At 40.3% G+C, this 23,048-nt stretch overlaps 1 protein-coding gene and 1 long non-coding RNA gene across 11 annotated transcripts in view; one reads left to right on the top strand and one right to left on the bottom strand.

Moving 5' to 3' along the window:
• LOC309539174 overlaps positions 1 to 17,054 on the top strand; it is a 101,851-nt gene extending 84,797 nt beyond the window's left edge. Inside the window, exons 5-7 of one of the 7 annotated variants that reach the window (XR_014222729.1) lie at positions 14,528 to 14,641; positions 15,997 to 16,311; positions 16,981 to 17,054. This is a non-coding gene — a long non-coding RNA (uncharacterized lncRNA). The other 6 variants (XR_014222730.1, XR_014222731.1, XR_014222732.1 and 3 more) reach the window with 6 other exon arrangements.
• Positions 1 to 23,048, bottom strand: part of CDKAL1 (CDKAL1 threonylcarbamoyladenosine tRNA methylthiotransferase) — a 229,161-nt gene that overhangs the window by 14,211 nt on the left and 191,902 nt on the right. For all 4 annotated transcript variants that reach the window (XM_082234990.1, XM_082234989.1, XM_082234991.1 and 1 more), the window contains 2 exons: positions 3,939 to 4,022; positions 2,503 to 2,667 (listed from right to left, as the gene is read on the bottom strand). In XM_082234990.1, coding sequence (XP_082091116.1) covers positions 2,503 to 2,667; positions 3,939 to 4,022 — 249 coding nt within the window. The remainder of the gene's footprint in view (positions 1 to 2,502; positions 2,668 to 3,938; positions 4,023 to 23,048) is intronic.

Below are 23,048 nucleotides of genomic sequence, written 5' to 3'. Positions count from 1 at the left end.
ACCGCTGAGGGAGGAACAAGCTACCGTATTTTTTGCTCCACAAGACACACCTAGTTTTTAGAGGGGGAAAGCAAGAAAAAAATAATACCGTATTTTTCGCCCTATAGGACGCACCGTCCCATAAGGCGCACCTAGTGTTTTTTTTGGGGAAAATAAAGGGAAAAAAATTATTCCCCCCCCCCCAGGCGCGGGGCTGGGGCGGGGGAAGCCCGAGCTTCCCCTGACCCCAGCCCCCAAACAGGCAGCTCTCTGCAAGCCGTGGGAGCCCAGCGCTGGCTCCCGCTGCTTGCGGAGAGGTCTGCGAAGCCTGGACGCACCGAGCTCAGCGCATGCAGGCAACTCTCCGCAAGCAGCGGGAGTGCTCCCACTGCTTGCGGAGAGGTCCACGAAGCCTGGAGAGCAGAGGGGTCGGTGCGCACCGACCTCTCTCGCTCTCCAGGCTTCAGTGAAAGCCTGCATTCACCCCACAGGATGCACACACATTTCCCCTTCATTTTTGGAGGGGAAAAAGTGCGTCCTATAGGGCGAAAAATACGGTATTCTGCACAGTCCATGTAAGCTGCTCTCGCTTTTCTTGCTTTAATGACTTCTGTCCCGCTTTGCGCAGCTCTCATTTTGCTTGCCCATCCCACCTCGCTGTAAAAGAGGAGGGGGAGACACTGGGACAGGTGCTTTGCTTGCTTTACAGCGAGGCGGGATGGGCAAGCAAAGTGAGAACTGCGCAAAGCAGGACAGAAGCCATGTAAGCAGCTCTCGCTTTGCTTGCTCCCGTCCGTCCCTCCTCCTGGTTGCTGAAGCCAGCAGAGCAAGAGCAATAGCTGCACAGAGGCTCTTGCTCTGCTGGCTTCCCAGCGAGCGACGGACGGGAGCCATGGCTCCGGCTGCAGAGGCATCCCTCAGCACGCGACTGCAGCGGTAGCCAAGGGATCCCTCTGCTGCCCAGTGCATTCACTCCATAAGAGACACAGACATTTCCCCTTGCTTTTTAGGAGGAAAAAAGTGCATCTTATGGAGCGAAAAATACGGTACACTGGCAGGGACCAAGGTAGCTTGTTCCTCCCTTGGCTGCCTGCTCATCAACCAAGAAGTGTAATAGAGCCCCCACCTTTCCTCCAGCTTGCATGAGCCGGAGGTGGGCTGGGGCTCCTTTGAACTTTTTTGTTCAGGGCATGCGGCTGCCTGCCCTTCAGTGGAGAGATTGGGCTCCCTCAGCTGGGGGGAGGGCTTCCCGCCCCCTAGCCAAGCAGCTGGCCAGCAGCTAGCTGCATAGGTCCCAGCCCGCAAGGTGCAAGCGCCTCAGCTCCCACAGTGAGAGGTGTGACAGTTTCACCCCGTGCCTCACGGGCTAAGGCCAATGCGGCTTGTTTCAATATTGTGGTGTATTGCCAGATTGCGATGTTTGATACATCACAATGTTGAAAACCTAACATTGCCTAACACTACTCCCAAGATCACGAAAGTATTAAAATCAAGGCACAAGAATTACAGATCACTAGCCCAAATCCCCTCTGTGTTTAACACAGACTATATGCTTTAGTGCTCCCCATAGAAGGTGTAACACCATTTGAAATCACATGTCATAAAAAAATTAAAACCACCAAGTTTCACTGGAAGTTTATTTACTATTTGTTGTCTGTGGTAAACCATGACAATGAAAGCTAAACCTTAAGGGATAATTTAAGAATAAAACTATAAAAGATAATATTATTTGATGAAGAATTCAGGCAAAACTGGTTCATCGAAAGGGTAATAACTACATGGAGTGTGTTACAGTTAAATGCAAAGCAAATCCAAGAAAAATTAATTCCAGCAATGCAGCTATTTTGAGTGCAGTAGTATTTCAGGCATATTACAGGAACGTGGATTGTGAACAAAATATAACATGCAAAAACCATAAGCAGCACCTACTATTTTTATTTATACCGTATTGGCCCGAATAAAAGTCACACCCGAATATAAGCCACACCTTGAAAATTCAAGAGGGGGGGAAGAAAAAAAAGACAACACCTGAATATAAGCCGCTTCCTTAAAATTCTGCAGACACTCACACCTGTTCCATTTTACCATATGTCTGTTTCAGCCGCGATATCGTAAAAAACAATTTTTAAGGTTGCAAATTTAAGCTGCTCTTTGGAGAAAAAGTGAGGGTTATATTCACGCCAATATGGTAGTTGCAGAGATTTCTCATGAAACCACTTCAGACTGGCAGCATTCTTGTCTGATGATTCAACTGGATCATAGCAAGATAATCCTTTATAATCTTCTCCCAAGGACTGTTAAAAGTTGTTCTCCTAACTATTTCCCCCATTTTATATGATAGAAATAAAAAAGCTAAATTAGAGATGCTTCTACAATGGACAAATTCCACATTACCCAGAACAATTCACTTTAAATTCAGGTTGTAATTTGTTTTAAAAGGTTAGAGCTTCATTCACATCTAAAAAGCCTTCACATTCACTTTTTTTTTCTAGAATAGCAAAGGCTGACATGTATTTTACTCACCTCTGTTAAACCAGACACCTCTCCTTTGGCTAATGGCCTAGTGATGGACGGGGTGAACACTCTGGCATCCGACACTGGGCTCCCCCTCATAAAGTGCTTCCCTGCTTCAAAAATGTTCACTTCTACCATTTTACCCATGAACTCAGGGTTCTTTGGCACAAGTACCTTTAAAACAACAACAATAATAAAAAACTTGCTTAAATGGAACACTTTAAAGTACTCAAGTTTGACATGTAGACGTGGGGAGGGGGGAAGTAAATATAAAATCTGCAAATCACAATTACTAATGCATGTTACTGTAAAATTTGGTAACAGGTAGACCTACCTTAACAAAAACATATGCAACATCAGATCTACTTTTTCTTTCAGGTTCTCTGATGTATATCCTCGGGATTTGAATAGATGTATTCAAATTAATTTACTATCAGGAAATTTTAAACAGTTCTGCTTTGTAATTACATTCTTAACCAAATAAGCATTCAGGACAAATTGTTACATGTTTTATTGTGATATACATTGAGGTTTTCTTTCATCTCACATAGGTTCCAGATATCAAAATATTGTTATAAGCATGTAGCTTTGCATACAACTGAAAACCAGTTGCTGATGATTTCTGTCCAACAGAATTTTAAAGGGATAGAAGCCATATAAATGAGGATACACAAGGGTACCTTGTGTTTTTGAAGGAGGTAATGTCAGTAAATAGATTACATTGATGAATTACCGTATTTTTCGCTCCATGGGACGCACTTTTTCCCTCTTAAAAACTAAGGGGAAAAGTCTGTGCGTCCTATGGAGTGAATGCAGGGGGAGAGGCGGGCAGGAAAAGCCCCCAAGAGCTGCACACAAGCTTCGCGCGGCTCTTGAGGGCTTTTCCCCAGGAGGGAGAAGGGACCACCGCTCCCCAACCTGTTCTGGGGGCTGGGGTCAGGGGAAGCTCGGGCTTCTCCCGCCCCAGCCCCGCGGCTAAAAAGGAGAAGCCTGAAGCTCCCGGAGCACAGCACGAACTGCTGCTGCACTCCGGGGGCTTCAGGCAGCTATCCGCAAGCCTTTGGAGAGCAGTGGGAGTTCTCTCTGCGCTCAGAAGGCTTGCGGATAGCCGCCTGAAGAGCGGGAGTGGTCGGTGCACACCGATCCCTCTTGCTCTCCAGGCTTTGCTGTGCTGGAGAGGTGCTGCACAGTTTTCCCTCTCTGCGCAGCGCCCCTTCAGCGAATCGGGAGGAGAAATGGAAGGGGCTCTGTTTCTCCTGCCACTTCACTGAAGGGGCGCTGAGCAGAGGGGGAGAATTTTTTTCCCGTTCTCCCCCTCCTATGGTCCGGTGCATCCTATAGAGCGAAAAATACGGTAATCTTTATATGATTGTTAAAATAAGGAGGGAAAGAAAGACATTCTCTCTCCTGCTGCCTCCCCCCACCAGTCCAAGAAAAAGATTTACCTGCTCGTAGAATCGATTATGAGCAACATAAAACTTGGAATCAAATGATTCTTCTGTCACAAGAACATTTTGTTTCTCCCCAATCTATAAAGTAAGAAAGTCAACAGGTGAAGCCATAAATATACCTCTGAAGAAAGGAGGAATCAAGAAACTTTCTCTTACAAAAGAACCACATCAGTTTATCTGTAAGGCAGATAATAAAACGTATTATTACTAGGGAACTCATAACTCATTTTTCATTGTCAAAAGCTTTCAGTGTGAAACTCAAAAGAGATCCCCATAAGTGCATCATATATAAACACATGCATGTTTCATGTGCATCTCCACAGCACAAAACATGGATCTTTAGACCATGGGTATCTTTACCATTGGGGCATAGTAAAGCAAATGCCTCAGGCAACAGATGTTATGGGGCAGTGGCAGCAGCAGCAGCCCCTATGTTTAAAGACAGTGTTGTATATATGCTACATCCCGCTAGCCCACTAACACCAGCCTGCTGCCCTGAGGTGTGATGGAGGTTGCTGTTCCATCACCAATGTTACTATCCAATCACCAGAATTGAAGCAAGATTCAGCTATCAGCCCAGCCTGCTTCTGTGCAATAAATGAGATGACATCACTCTGCCTTTTGCTTTATTATTATTAATTTAATTTAATGCGTATACTGTACAAGCAAATACTTGCATATGCTGTTTTGGAGAATACATAACCATATAATTTTTTTGTATTTTGTGCATAGCTGTACAATATGTGTGTAGTGACTGTAATGCTGCATATACAAATCCTATGTTCTCCCCCTCTTACTTCTTTAACAAAATAGGACTGAGCTAGGCAGCAGATGTACACAGTGCAAGCCTCCATTTTTTCAACTGTTTCCCTGCCTGGCTTGAGGCTGGAGAAGCAGGAAGGATTAAACAGAAGTCAAAGAAAGCAGGGCTTGAATAGCATCTAGTTAGCATAACAAAAGGAAGTGCCTCAGTTATTCAGCATTGGGCAATGCATCTCATTAAATACAAGTGAAAGAACAATTATTTAGGCCCCCTATGAATACTGTTTGGCACTGAGATATATATCAGAGAGAAATAGCAGGGCCATTCTGCTGGGAGAGTTTCTGCTTTCCCAGCCCAGCAATCCTGCTTGAGGGTAAATAGCCCACTTCCATTACTGTGCACCTGCATCTGACTGCTTCATTTTGATTTGGTTCCCTGCTGTGAAAATGTCGCTTCTTCAAGCACATACAAGCCCTGAAATGCAGTTCATATGAAAATTATATTCAGAGATGTCAGCAGTGACCTAAAAATGACAACCAAGGCCTCAGACTATCTGCTTTATTTTAAATTCTGTAATGTTTTACTGATTTCCACTCCCTTTCTGTCGCTTCTTTTTTCTACAATAGCATAATAAACTAAGCTATAATGCTGGAAGTTCTAGAAAACTGTATTTTGATTTAAGATTAAACAAGTGTAAATATATATAATTTCATTCTTTATGCGTCCCAAAGATTGCCTCTTTTGATTGTCTTTTCCAAAAATATGGCCAAATAATCAAAGGACTCAGAACATAGGAATTACTATGGAAACCTGCTCTAATTACTTATAATTTGCCAACTTCAATGTCCATAATTACCACTAAGCATCACAGTACACGTTTTGAAAATTACTTTAGTATAATAAAGGGAAATATACCAAATGCATATTCCATTACCACTTCTAGAAATATATGCATAATTAATATAAACCTCAACATAATAATTCACAACTAAAATAATCTTCAAACCTAAGTGTATTTAATTTCCAGATATATCATACATATGTACATAAGTCACTATATTGTTACACGTCACCCCAATCTCATAGCGGTGTGAGATTCCAGGGGTTCCAGACACTCAGCCAGGGTTCATGTTTTATTTTGAAAATGAGGCACAGCAGAGACTGGGCTGTCTTTAGGATATATGGCCTATTTACACACATATACAACCTGAGCCTAAGATGGACAGGTTCACTGCATCAATATCCCCAAAGAGTCAGCTGCAACCTTGGATTCAAACAGACACCCGACATTGTGCTCCACCTCTCTGACTTTTCTGCTTGCTGCCTTTACCAGCTTGCAACCTGTTTCCTTCTAGGTCACATCACAGCCTACCATCAACTCTAAACTCTGGCTATCTCAGAGCAGGAGGAGCGGCCCCAACCAATTGTCATCTGGCACAAAGCCCCCTGTCTTTGGCTTTCTTAAGGGTCCATTATCTTTCTTTTGTTCTTTTAATGGCCCAGCTCCCAGGTGATCTCCTGAACACAGAAAGCTGGGTCCAAAGATCAGGAATCTGACATCCAGTTTAGCTCCCCAAGTGCTGATTAAATTCTAACACCTACTGGACCCAGGACTTTCCATTGTGGGTTTAGTATATTTTCCCACTCACAGGCACTTAGAAGATGCTGGTGCTGCTTTTGCAATCCAGCTATGGAGTACACAAAAGAACAATATCCATTATGGACTTCTCTTGCATAAATATAATCATTTCAGGGCCATGCAGCTCCAATTCAATGTTGTGCGTCTCTTATTTACTTCACTTGGATAAAATCTCAATAGCTCATAGTCATCATTCTCAGAAAGGCCCAGTTTGAGAATACATAGCATTTTCTTTTTGGTTTGCATTATTTTACAGTGAGACCAACTTTCCCCTTTTGGAGAAAGATGTTATCTTTCAGGATGCATCTGTCTGACATTTTCACTGTCAAGCTTAGAAGAAGAAAAAGGTAAAACGATGCCTAGAATACTACTCAGTCTTTATCTATCAATATTGATCAAGATATAGGAAACATTTGTTTCCTGGCACTTCTGCTAAACGTCTAAATTAGAGGATCAGATTAAAGTACTGCTGGGCAGATTAATGGAACACCATCACTGTCATTATAATATGCAGGATGAATTTCTGTAAGATAGTACACAGATTATGCAATTATTGGACAACTGAATTTAAAGACTCCCATTTTGCTAGTGAGCTCTGCAGAACACAACACTTCAATATAATGAAAATGCCATTCATACACCAAAACAAAATGGCCCAATTCACTAGCAAGCTAAAGACAATGAAAGTGATTGCATAGGAGGAAAAACAGAAAGACTCGGACTCCTTTTATATAATTGGATAGAGCAAGGTGCTCATGGAATGTCTCTTGAATATCAAACAGTGGTTTTCAAAAGAGAACTACAGTGATTGTGGGGAAAATCAAATGCAATTGATAGCACTGATTCAAATTTTAAGTTTTGGATGCTCCAATTTAGTTTTCTTAATTAAGGGAGCAATTTTAACCCTACTTACCTGGGAGTAAGCCCCACTGAATTCAAGTAGCTGTGATTACAATTGCACTGTTAATAAGTTTATGTTGTAATCAAAAGTAGGAAAGAACAGATAGGCCATGTATACAAGATCATATCATATGATGAAACATGCTTTCTTAATTAAGAACTGGGGAAAGCCCGTCACAAATTGGTAGTCCACAAATTGGTGGGTCCACTATAGCTACCAATAAGTCCCTACGGCTCCATAGTGTCTCCAGTGTGACTTACTCCCTGAGTTGTGAATATGTGCCATTTGCACCAATGTGAGGAACCATGTATGAACAAATTTCAAGGCGTTTTTCTAATGGAGAATTATACTGAATACAGTGGTTGTGTGAACCAAAGTTGATTCCATTTTCCATGAGAGATGAAGGAGAAATGAAATTCAGTCTGCATTTAAAGGCAAATTTACTTAACACTTTCTGAAACAATACGTGAAATAAAACACAGCCTTCCATTGACATTTGCACTTCCCTGAATTTTACAATGCAGTTCTGCGGCCCATTAATGTGTATGAAATGTGTATGTTTGGGGAAATGTGCATGTAAATGCATATATGAGGGAAAATAAAATGTAAAACTACATTGTACTGGGGAAAAGTATGTCTAAATAATGTGTATATCTGGCAAAAATACATACAAAATGTATGGATTAAGAGAAATTTACACTAAAATGCTGATGAATCTTCGTGAGAACTTAAAAAAAAGTGAACTGATGTGGAAATGTGAAAACTGAACTTAACATTTGTAAAAAATGAAAAACTAAGAGAAATCAAAATTGACATATTCACTCATCCCTATTCTCTGCTCCCAGATGTATAATATACTCACATCCCCTTCAAAAGGGTGATGATTCTGTTTTTAAAATAAAGCATATCTTGACCTTTGAAAGAAAAGGGCAGAAGTTATGTCACCAAAATTAACATTTTTCCCCCTGTACAGGAGGGTTTTTATGATCCCAGTAAGGGAATTATCACAAAGAATATCTGAATTCCAAAAACATTAATATAGTTGGAGATGATTAATGTTGATAGAGATATGGTAATTCTGGACTATTATTTTAAAGAAAGCTCATAATGATATGTTTTTTAAAATGGAATTTCCTCTTTTCCAACTTAAAGATGCCTGAACAATTTATGCTTTTAGAACCTCTTCCTTTCCTTTTTGAGGCTTGCTTCCTGCCCTGAATTCTTTCCTAATTGTGTCTGCTTGTCTTTCTGTCAATCTTCCCTCGTGTTCCTGTACCTGGCTTACTTTTGCCCTGACATATATATAATTTTGTTTTATTTTTTTTCTTAATTAATAAAAATAATAAATACACATCATGGGCATGGTGGGTATACAAAAGAGAGAGAAATGAATAAATATATATTTTGCTATATAAATATGTATGTGTGTGTGTGTAAATCAAACATAGTTATGAAAAAAAGAGCGAGCATTAAGGAACATATTAAGGGAAAAAACAAATGAGGTAATTCATGGATGAGGAAAACAAAGAGGAAATGGCTACTTCTAATGAAACTGCATGAAATGTGGAGTCTAACTCATAATGGATGCAAGCAATTTTAACCTTACAAATATGCCAAAATGTGCCACCAAGGGTTCAAACACATGGATTATGGAAAGCCTCTAACGTAAAAAACAACAACAACAACAACAAAAAACACACCCTGCTGCACAACACTAAAGAGAGACAATGCTAGTGAAGGAGAACTCTTTCTTCACCACCACAACTATAGACAGAAAGCTCTAACCCATGTGCAATCCAGTTCAGCACAGGTTTCCCTCCATTTCTGTTCAAGCCACCTTCCCTTCTTGCTTCATTGCCCTCAATTTATGGATATGGGCATACAGAAGGGGAAAAAGCAGAATGCAGCAATAATGGACATGAGGCAAGTTCACAATGTATTATCTTAAGTATGTTTTGGTAGCTAGAAAGCGAAGCGCTCCGGCAAAAATATACCCACTTCTTACGTTGCAGTGTATTATTACAATGATACTGGAATTCAAACATAAACCTGCTGCATTTTTTACACATAGATGCTGGCAAAAAGTAATCTGTGCATCACTGTAGCTGCAGACAGGAATCTTGCATAAAAACACACAACAGTTTTCACCTACTGTTACTTTTCAACAACATTTATGTTCTCAAAATGGGATTTCAGCATCAATTTGTGGCTTGTCAAAATCACACAAGCTCCTGTGGTGGTGGGAAGAAGGAAAGCAATATGGCATTATACAAAAAAATTACCTTTGGGTACTGGAAAATAAAGCAAGAATTGTATTTCTAATACTTGTTGTACAGGTTCCTCTCTCTCATTCTTTTAGTGCTTTTGAAGAAGCAACAGCGTCCCTTGCCTAGCACCTCATTCTCCCAACACCAGTGGATATGATCAACTTCACTATCTCCTCCCCAACTTCATATTTCTAAAAAAATGCAAACAAAACACCAGGAGAATGGATAACAATATGGGACTCCACTACTTGGTTCTTGTACACTACTCTCTTTGAATCCTCTGTCTTCATAACATAGCTTAACAACACTAGACTATTTTGCAGGGCTAATGTAAGCCACTCTCTTGCTTCTCCCACCCAACTGGCAAATTTGGAATAAGAGCAATGGCCTTCATTCCCATTAGCCTTGATAGGGCAATTTAAAAATCATTTACATGAAATAAAATCCAACTTAGAAAGAGCAAAGTCCAGTCTTAGCTGCTACGTTTTGTTTGTAGAGAGATATAGTCATGTCCAATCATGACAATATTAAAAAAACATGTCTTTAAAATGAACCAGGAAATCCTTTATTCAGACAGCAAGTGTGTCAATCTTGACTTCTTTTTGCTTCTAAGGATATCACTGCTTCCCTAGAGGTCAATCGTAGTTAAGGCTTCTTTCACTGGACAGTGGAAAGTTGCAGTGGGGTTGTTGCTCACAAAATTATTGAGCAGAATACCTACCACCTGCACATTTCCCCTCATCTCTCTGCTTCAGTAGGAACTGGATAGTTTTTCTTTTTCTTTAAGGAGAAATTGGAAACCAGACCAATGGTCAAAACAAGCAGTGGATGGTGTGGCTAGAATTGGGCCAACTGGCCCATATAGCAGCCTAGGTGTAAGAAATAAGGGGGACGACACAACACACAGACTTTTTGAAACCAGGGCCTCTATTAAGTCTCGAACCTGCTTGAAAGATAAATCTGGAATTCCAGATGCTTTGGGGTTGAATCCAACTTGCTGAAGCTTTTATTACATGTCAGCAGGGAGCAGAATTTCAATCATTATTTTCTTCAATATTATGCTGTACTGTAAGATTAAATTAATGACTTTAGATATGCGTTTTAGGACTGCCAATATAATCCTACTTAAGGCAAACTAAGCAACTTATAAATGATTAGAAGAAGAGTCATTATATTGCCATGCTCACAACTGGCACAACTTTCTTAAGTCCCCACTTATTTTCAGAAGTAATAGCTTGAACACTTGACACAGGAAAATGTGGCATATAGTGGGGACGTGGAAAGAAGCAGACAAGTAAAACAGATTTGAAACAAGCAATTGATTTTTCCTTGAAATTCTGATTAAAAAGCGTTTGCTTTTGGTTTGTTTAATCAAGAGAGAGAAAGAGAGAGAAAGGCCCAAAAGGAATGTATTTGCCATGTGTCACCTTTCCCTCTGAGTAAAGAATTAGTTAAAGTGAAGGAAGCTGACGAAATAACCTCTGACATGCTGAATAGATACATTAAGTATAGGAAATCTGGCTAGACTCAGTGACTGGCCCAAGGTCAACCAATGAACTTCATGGCTAATCAGGGATGTAAATCCAGCCAACATCTAATATGTTAACCAATACCTTTGCTAACACACTATTCTATGACTGTCAACTGATTCTAACAGCCCATCCCTGGGGTCATGGTTATGGGGGCTGCCAGGATGAGCTCTTGAACGTTTACTACACCACAAGGGTTGCATGACAGTGGTGGGCAGAGTTAGAGCTAAAACTGGGCAAGGTGAAAGCTGCCCCTCTCGCCTTCCATCAATTCCATTCTCTCTCTTTCTCTTTCTCTCTTCCTTTATCCTCCCCATTCCTTCCCCTCTTTTCTCTCTCTTCCTTTGCAATTAGGCTTGACTTTTTTAAAAAGTTCCAATTAACACCACTGAAAGCTTTTGGGAAGAGGGCTTTAGAGTGTGTAGAGACTAGAGAATTAATATTATCCTCCCAACTGTGATCATCACCACCGGAGCATGCCCAAGCAACAATTAGGCTAAAAATAAGGTTCCATTTGGCATGAATGCAAGCTTTTAAAAAGCCCAATTCCTGCATTGGCATGGGGTAAGGAGGGGAGGCAGCAGGGCAGGTAAGAGACTCCACCTTCCACATCCAACCCATGGGCTTTATGTTCTCCCTTGTTCTATTGCATCAAAGCTTTGTGTCCTTCTGGCTGATTGAAATCTTTCATATAAATAGGAAATATACAAATAAACCATGATTAAGACCCAAAGGGGAAGAGGGATTTATTTCCAGCAACAAATTGCTGAAGGGATGGGAAGAGACTGCCAGAGCCGGAATCTGCATTACTGGAGTGATGATCAGATACGGCAGGCCTTAGAACTGTTTTCTTTAGAAAGAATGTGTGACACAAGATATACATAATTGTATCTGCTCAGTCTGTCAGAATTCTATTTTTTTTTTGGGGGGGGGAAGGGTAAATGTTATGCATTGGTAGTTTGTACTAATCAATACCAGCTGACAACAGTGTGTTTCCCTTCCAGGCAAAAACTTATTTCACTACAACAAACGTTCTATAAATTAACTAAATAGGGTTGTATCATGGCTCTTTCATAGAAAATAAGCTGAAATTATGTAATGGAACACAATCTCACTATTTCTTCAGCCATGTTCTGAAAGCACTCACATAATAACATATCCACCTGCTGTAGAATATGAAATATGAAAAACCATTGTACTATGAAACAGGATTAGGATTTTAAGAGGAAATTAAACTGTATATTGTCTCTTTTTCCTATGAACAGTTATACCTTTGTAAGCCAATTCTTAGAAAAACTATAGCATCTTTTTATATAAGTGCAATACTATTTTCTTGAGATTTGTAGATCGCAATTAAATTGATTCAATCTGTTTGGCTCAATTGCTTCAGTTTTCCAGAGGCTGAAAACTTACTTTTCAACAACTGCTGTGTGCTGAAATAGGCCTAAACCAATGGCTTCGTCCAGTATGCATCATAACTGTCAAGTTTGCCAATAAATTAGATTCTTTTTCAGCTGTTCTAAAAACTTCATTGCAGTTGATCTGTCTAGTCTAGTTTCTCCCTTGCAGAGCAGAAATCAGAACAGATGTTGCATTTGTGAATATAGTATTCTCTCTCTCTGCATTGAAATATAAAAATAAAGAAATTCTCACTGTTAAATTTGAGAAGTTATAAAGTGTCAGGAGGAAACAGGTAATGATATGAACCAATGGCTGACCAGCAGTTTAAAGTGTTTGATCACACTTCTGTATTACAATTATCAAATTCAAAAGGTTCATTATACCTTAAACAGCATTTATGTCAAAATAAGCAGAGTGCTCTACCAACATGGTTAGGCATAAACTCTGTAGATGCTGAACAATTAAAAAATAATTGCCTTTCACAGATATAGTCTACGGAACAATGTATTTTGACAGGCTTTTAAAATCTAATTTTAATATTAGTGCCATGTAAATGTATGGTATATTAATTAATGAGTGAGCATATAAATTTAATCAATCAATCAATCAATCAATCAGATGTGGGGTACATGAAAGTTGCCACCTTGTTGAATAAACTAGTTGGCTTCCACTCAGCCACAAAGTAGGTATGTCAACAAAATTATGTACACTAGCTAAAATACTACTGAACAGCAATTAACTTTCGTGGTTCTTTATTGCCAAGCTGCTTGAAGTCAATAGACTTCAAAAGCAGTTTAAGGGATTTGTTCAAAAATAACTAGAAGAACCAGGAGATATGTCTAGATCTGTCCTATGGATCACAGCCAATGTATTTTGCAAAAAATAATATTGCAAAGTAGAAATCATTACACAGCTATCATTTCTATTTTTCCCTTCCTTAGAAAAAAAGCCTATTAATCTGAATAGTTATGTAAGAATAGTAACTTACAAAAATATATTCCTAGTCAGGAGACTGATTTTAAATTATTTGTTCAGCTATTATGAAACCTGATCTAACTCTATATACACACTGATGTAATGCAGTAAATATGAAAGACTGAAGTAGTTAAATGAGCTCATTCAAAAAAAGGCCACATATTTTCTATTTTTATTGGAAATTATACTGATCACTTACAGCTTTAAAAATGTTGCTTTTGAGGTTCTGAGCAGATACTGAGAAAGATGTCATACGTTGTATGGTTTTCATGATATGGACTGAAAATAAAAATATTTATGTCCTGTCAGAGCAACATACCTACAGTAGACCCAACTAATGAGTCCAAACATTTCACCAATGCTAGATTTACACAACTAGGGCTATGGCTAAACTGTGGGAGTTCCACATTAATGTTCTGCACACCTCTGGATTATACTGATCATGGTGGCCTTTCCAAATATTTATAATTCTCCATGCTGACCTTGACACCACTCTTGGAGCAGCATGGATGTAGCCAGAACACCATGCTGTCCAGCTGAATAGGGTCAGTTTCAGTGGGTGCAGCCTGATTCAGTACTTGGACAGATATAAGTACGGTAACTACCTGCATACTTTGCCATCTCGCTATTGATGACTGATGGGGTGCATCAAGAAGTTTATTAATGTCTCCTTGAGAGAGAAAGAGTATTCCCAGCTATCCTGAAGAATCAAGAAGGCTCCACTCCTTTGGTCTCTTTCCTGAGATTGTTCTGGTGTCAAAAACCAGGCCTGAAGACAGATTGAAATGGATCTAGATAATCCACCAATCATTTAAGCACCTTGTACAAGGTTCTCAGCTGTCCAGAGAGGACAACCTTCTTGGACAAAAGAGCTTGGTTCAGTACTGCAATACAAAGATAAAGTATTATTTGGGGCTGTAAGTAAGACTGAAATGGAGAGCGGGTCACTGGAGATTTAAAACCTCACTTCCACGAGTGTGGTACGTAGATTGGGTAAACTTTAACATTTACAGGTATTAATTTAAAATTGCAGATTCGGAATTGTGATCAATTTCAGTTATCCAAGAGGCAGTCAAGGGAAGATGACACTTTCTTTGTCTGAATTTAGTTCACCAGGCCCAGAAATTGGAGAACTAATCTATAATCTATGGGAGCTGATGATGACAGCTGCTGCAAAAGGAAATAGATACGTTCCTTTTTCTACAAGGCAGCATCTTCCTTGGTAATTAGTAGATTTGGGTAAGATTAAAGTGAGCTGCTCAGTATGACATAACTACACTCTTAATAAAATAGCCTGCTGCTGGGAGGCAACACTGTAATATTGTAAAATCACTTGGCAGAACCACTGAAATGTTCATTTGACTCGGGGAGCGATGAAACAACAATGAACAGCCAAACAGAACTCAAAATGGTTTCGTATAAATTTGAGCACCACTATGGCATAGCTTATCTGAAAAAAGTGTAATTGCAGCATTAACTTCTCAGAACAATATTATTTCGGGAGATAACAGTTTTTGGAAACGAAACCACAGAGTGAACGTATGGTAAAAGTCTTTTGCAAAAAACACCAGATGTTCTATTGGCTCCAGCGCATCAAGTTGCTGGAGATTTCACTTTGGTGGGAGGGGAGAGAGTGAGCATGTGGCTGTGCTCCACATGTGTTTGGCTGTGGTACATGCACGTGAACACACTTGTGGTGCGTGCATGGCGCCCACAACAGTTTCTCTGGTTTGCAAGTGTGCCAAGGGCCCAAAAGGGTTGGCACCCCGGTTTAATCACAAAATTAAAGCAGGACCCAGAGCAGAGGGCCGAGTTCAAGATTGCCCTGAATGAAACTCAGACACCAAACACTCCATAAATATAAGCTTGATCTAAGGAAGGCTGCAAAAGCAGACAGCAGGAATCAGATAGAAGTCTGACATCCACACAAAACGGGTCACGGTCCTGAGGCGTCATTTCCATAAATTGTCTCTAATACTGAAACATGTGGAAGAGCAAATTAGGAAATGAGCGCAAGAGAAAACGAGCTGGATAGGTCAGAAGCATTTTGAAGCCTTTTGGTTTGGAGTTGGTCTTTTTTTACTGCTGATACGATGTATACTTTTGTTCCATGCAGGAAACAACTCTTGCTGCCTGGCTTTTTAGTCTCTCCCTGCAAATCACTTCTGTACTTTGCCTCGTGGCTTTACTGTTTAATCACAATCTTTGGTATATTCTGGGAACTAGTAATTAATTAATTTATAACCCGCCCTTCCTCCCAAAGGAGCCAAGGGCAGCAAACACACAAGCAATAACAGAATTAAAACATCCAAAAACAATTCCAATACAGATGCCAACTGGGAAAGATTGCTATACTAATTTGTTATTTCAAAACTGGCAATGAACAAAACAAATAAATAAATGGTTTTATGAACACTAGAATGGGCAACACAATAAAATACTTGATCTATTGTACTGCTGTACACTGCACCTGGGAATGCTTGGTTCATATGACTACTGCAACATTCTGGCCACTTTTACTCCATCTATCTCCTGATTTACGCCCCTTAAACCTTTCTCTTTCTCTTTCCTTTATAGAAAAAAAGGCATGGAATATGAACATTATCTGTAGGAAAAGAGCCATAATACCTGCCACGAGAAATGGCCATTCGGTACTATGACTTTCCTCAAACCAGCCAGCTTAACATCACCAGATGACTCCTCCTCAAACTGTTCCTTTCGAAAACCCAATATCCATTCTAACTGTGATTGTCAAAAAGTACGAGCACAACTCTAGGGATCATAAGTAGCTTGTGTAATTAGAACTATATAGCCTGCAAACTACAAAAACCTAAAACAAAATAACAATGCGGACTAAAATCATGACAAGAAGTCAATAGATGCTTTGCTTTCGTTTGCATTATTGAGAGCTTCAGAGCAGGCAGGACCGGCATGCGCATCAATGCAGCTGATTGGGCAATGGGTTTGTCACTTGCCTTTGCTCTCAAGGCACATGCCCCTCCCCTTATCCTCTAGCAGCTGATTTGGCCTCTTTCTGATGTACCTTTTAAAATTGCTTTTCAAGGCTCAGGGGAGCTGCTTATGCAAGTTGCTCTGGCATGGCTGAAAGATTGTTTAAATGACCCAGCAACATGAATAAGAGCTAGTTACCTGGGAGGGCTGGGCTGAATCCATGGGAAAGACCCCTGCCCACAATGTTGAGTAATTGTAAAACTTCCTCCTAGTTGGTTAGGGGTAAGCACTTAAGTGTAGCTTTAAACACAAACAAGCTGTTTGAGGATTTAAAAAGGGAAAAGAATAAAGGTGGCAAGCCTTTATTGGGAGTAGGCCCACTTCATTAACTAGGACTTCTAAGTAGATATGGCTAGGATTGCAATGAAAATAGTTCTCTGGGCAGGTAAGGAGGCTGACTAAGTAAAGTATTTACAGATAACTTAAAAACCTATTAGAAGTATTTTAAAGAAAACAATATTCTAGGATTCGGTGATTAAGTATGTAAGGCATAAGATAAACGTGGATGTTAACGAGAAAGAGACCTTGAACAAATTAATAAAATAGAAGACTGGAAGAGTTTTTTTACTAGTGTTTATTATACTAAATACTGCTTGATGAAATGGGTGTTTTGGTAAGTTTGTTACCATATTTTGCACCCCATAAGACGCTCCGGCCCATAAGACGCACCTAGTTTTTTGGGGGGGAAATAAAGAAAAAAAAATTATTTTCCCCCCGCCCCCAGGTGCGGGGCTGGAAGAACCAGGTCGGGGAACAGTGGGAAGGAACGCTCTGCCTCCCCGCTGTCCCCCGAGCTTGTGGGGCTGGCGATGGGGAGAAGTGCACCAGTCCCGCGACGGCAGGCAGCTCTGTGCCGCCATCCCGAGCGGGGCGGGACCTAGCGCCCCGCTCGGGATTGCGGCGCAGAGCTGCGCTGGTCCCAGGACCGCAGGCAGCTCTGCAGGGCCACCGGGAGCGGGGCGGAGCTTCTCCCCCGGCTCCCGGTGGCTGGGCAGAGCTGCGCTGGTCCCGGGATTGCAGGCAGCTCTGCGCGGCCCCCGGAAGCGGGGTCGGAGCTTCTCCCCCGGCTCTGGGTGGCCGCGCAGAGCTGCGCTGGTCCCGGGATTGCAGGCAGCTCTGCGCAACCCTCGGAGCCGGTCTCCCGAGGGTTGCGCAGAGCTTCCTGAAGCCTGGAGAGCGAGAAGGGTCGGTACACACCGACCCCCCTCGCTCTCCAGGCTTCAGCGAAAGCCTGCATTCGCCCCATAAGACGCAGGCACATTTCCCCTTCATTTTTGGAGGGGAAAAAGTGCATCTTATGGGGCGAAAAATACGGTAAATCATAAAGAAGAGTAAAAAGACTCTTATTTTTCTCTCTCCCAGATTCATGCTTGTAAGTGGGAGGCCTTAACAGGATCATCTGGTTTTTCTTCTTCTAGAAAGCTCTTATATATTATGAGAAAAGATTGCATTGGCTCAATAAAGTGGCTGAACAAAGAGATAGGTGTTGCTGCCGCAGAATATATTATGATTTCTCAGAAAAATCTTCGAAGTTTTGCATGCTTTTCTGTTTGCTTTTAGTACAATAAAAAACATGCAATAAGAAATGAAGCTGTTGTAAGAAAAGCAGAATGTTAAAAAAAAGCCAACATAATTGAATAAAGAAGTTGAGAGAGGGAAAAATTATTTCTAGCACAAGGCTGATGCAGTCCAGCAGCAGAAGTTTCCAGTGCCTGCAGCTGTCTGACTTGCTGGTTTCCATCACCATTGCTTGATGTTTGTCCCCTGTGTAATGAGGAGGTAGCATATCAGATTCCTGCAGATGCTGGCAACAGAAAGCAAAGCTTTGACATCCTGTCACAAGGATGACAGGACAAAATGGCCTGCACTAAACAACAGTTCGAGCAGGGTAATTTGATGTATCGAGTTCTTAAGCTTCTCAGATGCTGAAGTCAGCTTGGCATGCAAGATAAGGGTGGAACGTTTACTTTGCTGGATAGCCTGGTGTTATGCAGAACTAAAGAAGAAGGAATTAAAACTCTGTAGGGAAACCTGGGGAATCTGAAAATATGCTTTCCCTAGCCTCTTCTTATCAAGCAATATCAAAAAAATAAAGATAGATACTTCATTTATCTGTTAAGCAGCTGGGAGTAGTGTTGTTACTCTGTTGTGCTTCTCTGAGATTTTTTTTTAATCTACTGGTTTTGCTAGTTTTATTTTAGTGTTACATTCATTGCACTGCATTTTAAAATTTCCTTTTTAACAGTTAAGCCGCCCTGGAGACATGGAGAGTTGCAATGTGGGGTGTAAATGTAGATAAATAATTCACTCTTTCAGTTTCCATGTGTTGCAAGTTATTTAATGTTCATTAACTTTTATAAACAAATTCTGTAACCTTATATCAAAACCTTTTTTCACATTTTCCCCGATTTTATAGAAATATAAATGGTCTGTAACCTTAATTTACCACTAACAATACCACAATCACCACCCTTTCCCTCTCACAAACACAGCATTTCTTCTCAATATTATGAGGTTTCCTTTCCATCCTATTCTGAGATTTATAGCTGAAATCTACATGTGCATTTGTGTGTGAGAGAGAGATGGGGGAGAGGGAAAGGAGAGACAACATTTTGAGTATGCTAACACTTCTCTCTTCTTATCCAAGGGCCATTTCATGAGTTACGAAGTTTAGTGTGGTATATGTAAGGCACGTGAAATGTTGAACATATATATTTGTGTATTGCGGAGAAATCATCTTATTTCTTGAGATTTCCAGTGGAGACACAGCTTTATAAGCAATCATATTTGCTGTTGGGATTGTAGACCTGTCAGTCACCTGACATAATCATGACATTGCCATCAATGTCAAGGAAAGAACTGGGAACACATTCTAGGTGAACTTCCTATTTTTCCTTTGCAGCTCAGCTTCAAAGCCCTAGTCCAGCCAATCCTAGCGGGGCTTGCTCTAAGCATTAAATTTAGCCCAAAGGCCAGAGGTTTCCCACTGACGATGTAGGACAAGGATCGGCTCTAAGGCCAAACTTGGCCCTCTGAATAGCAACAGCTTGCTTTCATGCAATTGCTAACCTAGAGACAAAAGAGGGATTTGTGACTGAGAGCAAGGGTAGTAGCTATTGGAGCAAAAATTGCTGGCAGTTCACACTGGGAGATAGGTAGCGCGCCACACCTCCATCAAAGTGCCCCCCCCCCAAGTAGTTGCTGAGCAAGAATGGAGAAAACTTGCACACAGAAATCCCTAAAGCATTCAGAACGGTAGGGTGCAAACCTGCCTCATACTTCCTCAGGCTTGAACTAGACATTACAGCAAACACAAAGCTGCCATCCAAAACAGCCATCCATTTTTCTTTCCTCCCCTTTGGCTTGTAACATCTAGGGAGGCTGAACGCATAACATGTCTCCACACGATAATTTTCCCTGCCCTGGCAAGGGGCAGCGAATGATGCGTAGTGGCTGGGGAAAACGTGCAGCCTGATGACATCATACTTGAATATGACTAGACATTACAAGGGAGAACGGAGGAGACAACAGAGGGCTGATGTTTTCTGCATCAGACTCGTGGTTGCCATAACATCAAATTCCAACCCCAGTCTTGTTTGTAAATCAAGATTCTATTCAATAGACTGAAATCCTCACTTCTCTCATGTTGAAATAAACTAACTGCAATGCAACTTCCAAATGGAAACTAAGACCCACCACAGCAGGGTAGGTCTTAACACTATAAATGATTTTGGGTTGTCATTTGGGAAACTAATCAGCCCCCTAAACCCAAAGAAGTTGAATTCCTGCTTTCACAATCATGGTATTTTGGATGATGACGATGTAGATAACACATTGTAATTTTTTTTAAGGGACTAGGCTTACATAGGCGTATTTTATTTTATTTATTTCCAGTGTATGACTGGATCCCATTGCAGAACATTGCCAGTGAAATAGAACATTTACTCTGAACACTGTGGTGCATGACAATAAATTTCACACCTCATTAGTCAAGGAAACCTTAAACTTTTTATCAATGCTTGGTGGATTGATATTCATGACAGATTTCTTTCATCACCTCAATTTAAGATTCCATGGTTGGAAAAATTACTCACTACAAGAAAATTCTGGTGCATGCTGTATTAATTCAAACTACATAAGAGGCAGCCACAGGGATGATATAACAGACTTGGAAAACTCCCACACCCTGCATTTGCCAATTCAAGATCCTTTACAAAGCATCACAGTGATGTCTTCCCTCTATCTTAAAGTTACCAGATGTCCCTGTTTCCCGAGGACAGTCCCTGGATTTACAAATCAGTCCCCTGACAAAATCCTATCATTCCTATTGAAGTTGAAAAGTGTCCCCAGATTCATTGAAAAAAATCTGGTAACCTTACTCTATCTCCCAAACCAACTAATAATAACCCCCCTCAATATTTTTCCAGGTCAGCTGTATTGATCACATTGTTGTGCTCTGCTACTAACAGTCCAAGAGGGAGATTTTGTCATACAGAGCTAGAGAAGTTACTAATACAGTGAAATGAATTTTTTCAAGGCTTATGACCTTATCCCAAGACTCAGCTTTGGCTGCAGCAGGAGCATAGATGCACCCACTGCTGATATAGCTCTGTCCCACTTGCTTATTGTTGTTTTTATTTTTATACCACCCTTCTATTACACAGAGAAATGCATGGGAAATCAGGGAACTGGTCTCAAATATTGGTAAAATATGATACTTATAAATTGTTCTCAGACAGAAAATTCCATATATATATGATGCAAATATCATTCATAACATTTAATTATGCAGTTTCATTCACCTGAATCTGTTCCTTTTCATTCTACATATTTCTACTGCAAGCATTCTGCAGTGTCATCTACAGCCACAGAAAAAGACCAGTTTGAGAAACATGGCCTGTGGTATTACATACCCTTCTCCTACTCAAGGCAATGGTAGCACGTCCAAAAGGTGGTCTAAATTTACACAAGTATTATTTCTTCAGGCAAAAAGCCTGCAAGGGTAGCAGTTACAAACAATGACTGCAAGTAATTAAAAATGTATACACTGGTCTCTGTAGGGGCTCATTCCATTCCACACTATTCAATGAGGACATCTAACTGAGGAAATGGAACAAGCTATTTAAAAATAGAGAGAATGAATTCTTTCTGTATCTTCCTGAAAGATCTGCAGCGGGTTATTGTAACACGAACCATTTTAGTCTGCCTTGATCAGACAGCAAGACCACCATTGCTGCAGCCTGATAAATCTTGGTCATTTACCTGACTATCATGCTCAGTGGTATTATAGAAGAATGGAGAAAACTGATAAGCAGCAAAGGCCATTTGAGAACGCTGGGTAACACATTAACAAAAGCCTGTATGAAAGATTAAGGTAGCTTAATACAAACTACTTGGCGCTTACAAAATGGGCCTCAATTGTTATGGTACCATTATTTTAACAGCTCCTGGTGCTAACACAAGTCTTTTCCAGACATATTTAACTTACAAGGTTAGAAAAAAAGCTATTTTCTCTTGTCAATTTCTATGGTGAAAATGATAGTTGAGGTCCTTGGTTGGGCAATGGGAGCTGGAGGTGGCCACATGTTACAAGCAAGGAAAAATGGCAGCTTTCCTATCATAAATGTAATCTGTAGACTGAGGCTTTTCCATTAAGCCCACCAAATATATATTTTTTCCACATCCTTTTTGGCTTTAGTGTATTTTTTGTTTTGTTTTGCACAACTTCAGATCTCAAGAAGAATTCTGATAAACATAAAAACTTGCATATTGTGAAGCAGGTCTTCCTAAAACTATTATGCTACTATTTCAGTAGATCCTCATAAAGCTATTGTGCTATTGTTGGTTTTGAATTTCTTTCTACTAACATCTACTAAATTTTTTGATTATAATGTTTAATCTCAAAAGCACTGGGTTCAGACACCATAGGAAACCATGGTTTCACAGACCGTGCATGAGTCACAGTGAGTTTTTGGCTTACATGTTCTCCCCCCGCCCTTTTCTTTAAGCTATGAAGAGATAGCTGATAACCAAGTAATGAACACTTAGCTCACAGCAAGCAGTGCCAATTTTCTGATATTGTGAATTGTCCCCATGGGACTAGGATATACTAATCTTTAACATTTAAACTTGAGAAAACTGATGCTACATTTTCCATCACACATGGACTACTGAACTAAATTAACAGCGATGTAGCACAGGTAACAGAATAACACTCAAAGTGCCATACATATATTTGTAAGAGAGCCTAATCAATTGCAATGGAACTGATGTAAACTGTAATTTCCAAAGGTACTTTTTTAAAAAAGCAAATATCATTGGGTTGGATATAACTATATCAGACGGTAACCTACCTAGTAGTGGAATTGCATTTATTTAAAATAAAATATTTAGGATTTATGTATTTTGAGCTGTAAACACAAAAATTTCACCACAACATGGCCAAAACAAGCTTATGTAAAAATGGGAACAGTCTAAATGAAAGGACATACCAATATTTTAAATGTAATATGCTGCAGTGGTACAATAAAAAATGATAAATATTAATATTCAATTATAAATGAGAAAACACATTCTTTGAAAAAGTAAACAAGTCTTCCTCCACACCTCCTCCAAAC

This window comes from Podarcis vaucheri (assembly GCF_965113315.1).
Source record: "Podarcis vaucheri genome assembly, chromosome: 8".
Classification (NCBI taxonomy): Eukaryota; Metazoa; Chordata; class Lepidosauria; order Squamata; family Lacertidae; genus Podarcis; species Podarcis vaucheri.
Note: the sequence above shows the minus strand (reverse complement) of the source record. Positions and strands in the feature narration are given on the sequence as shown.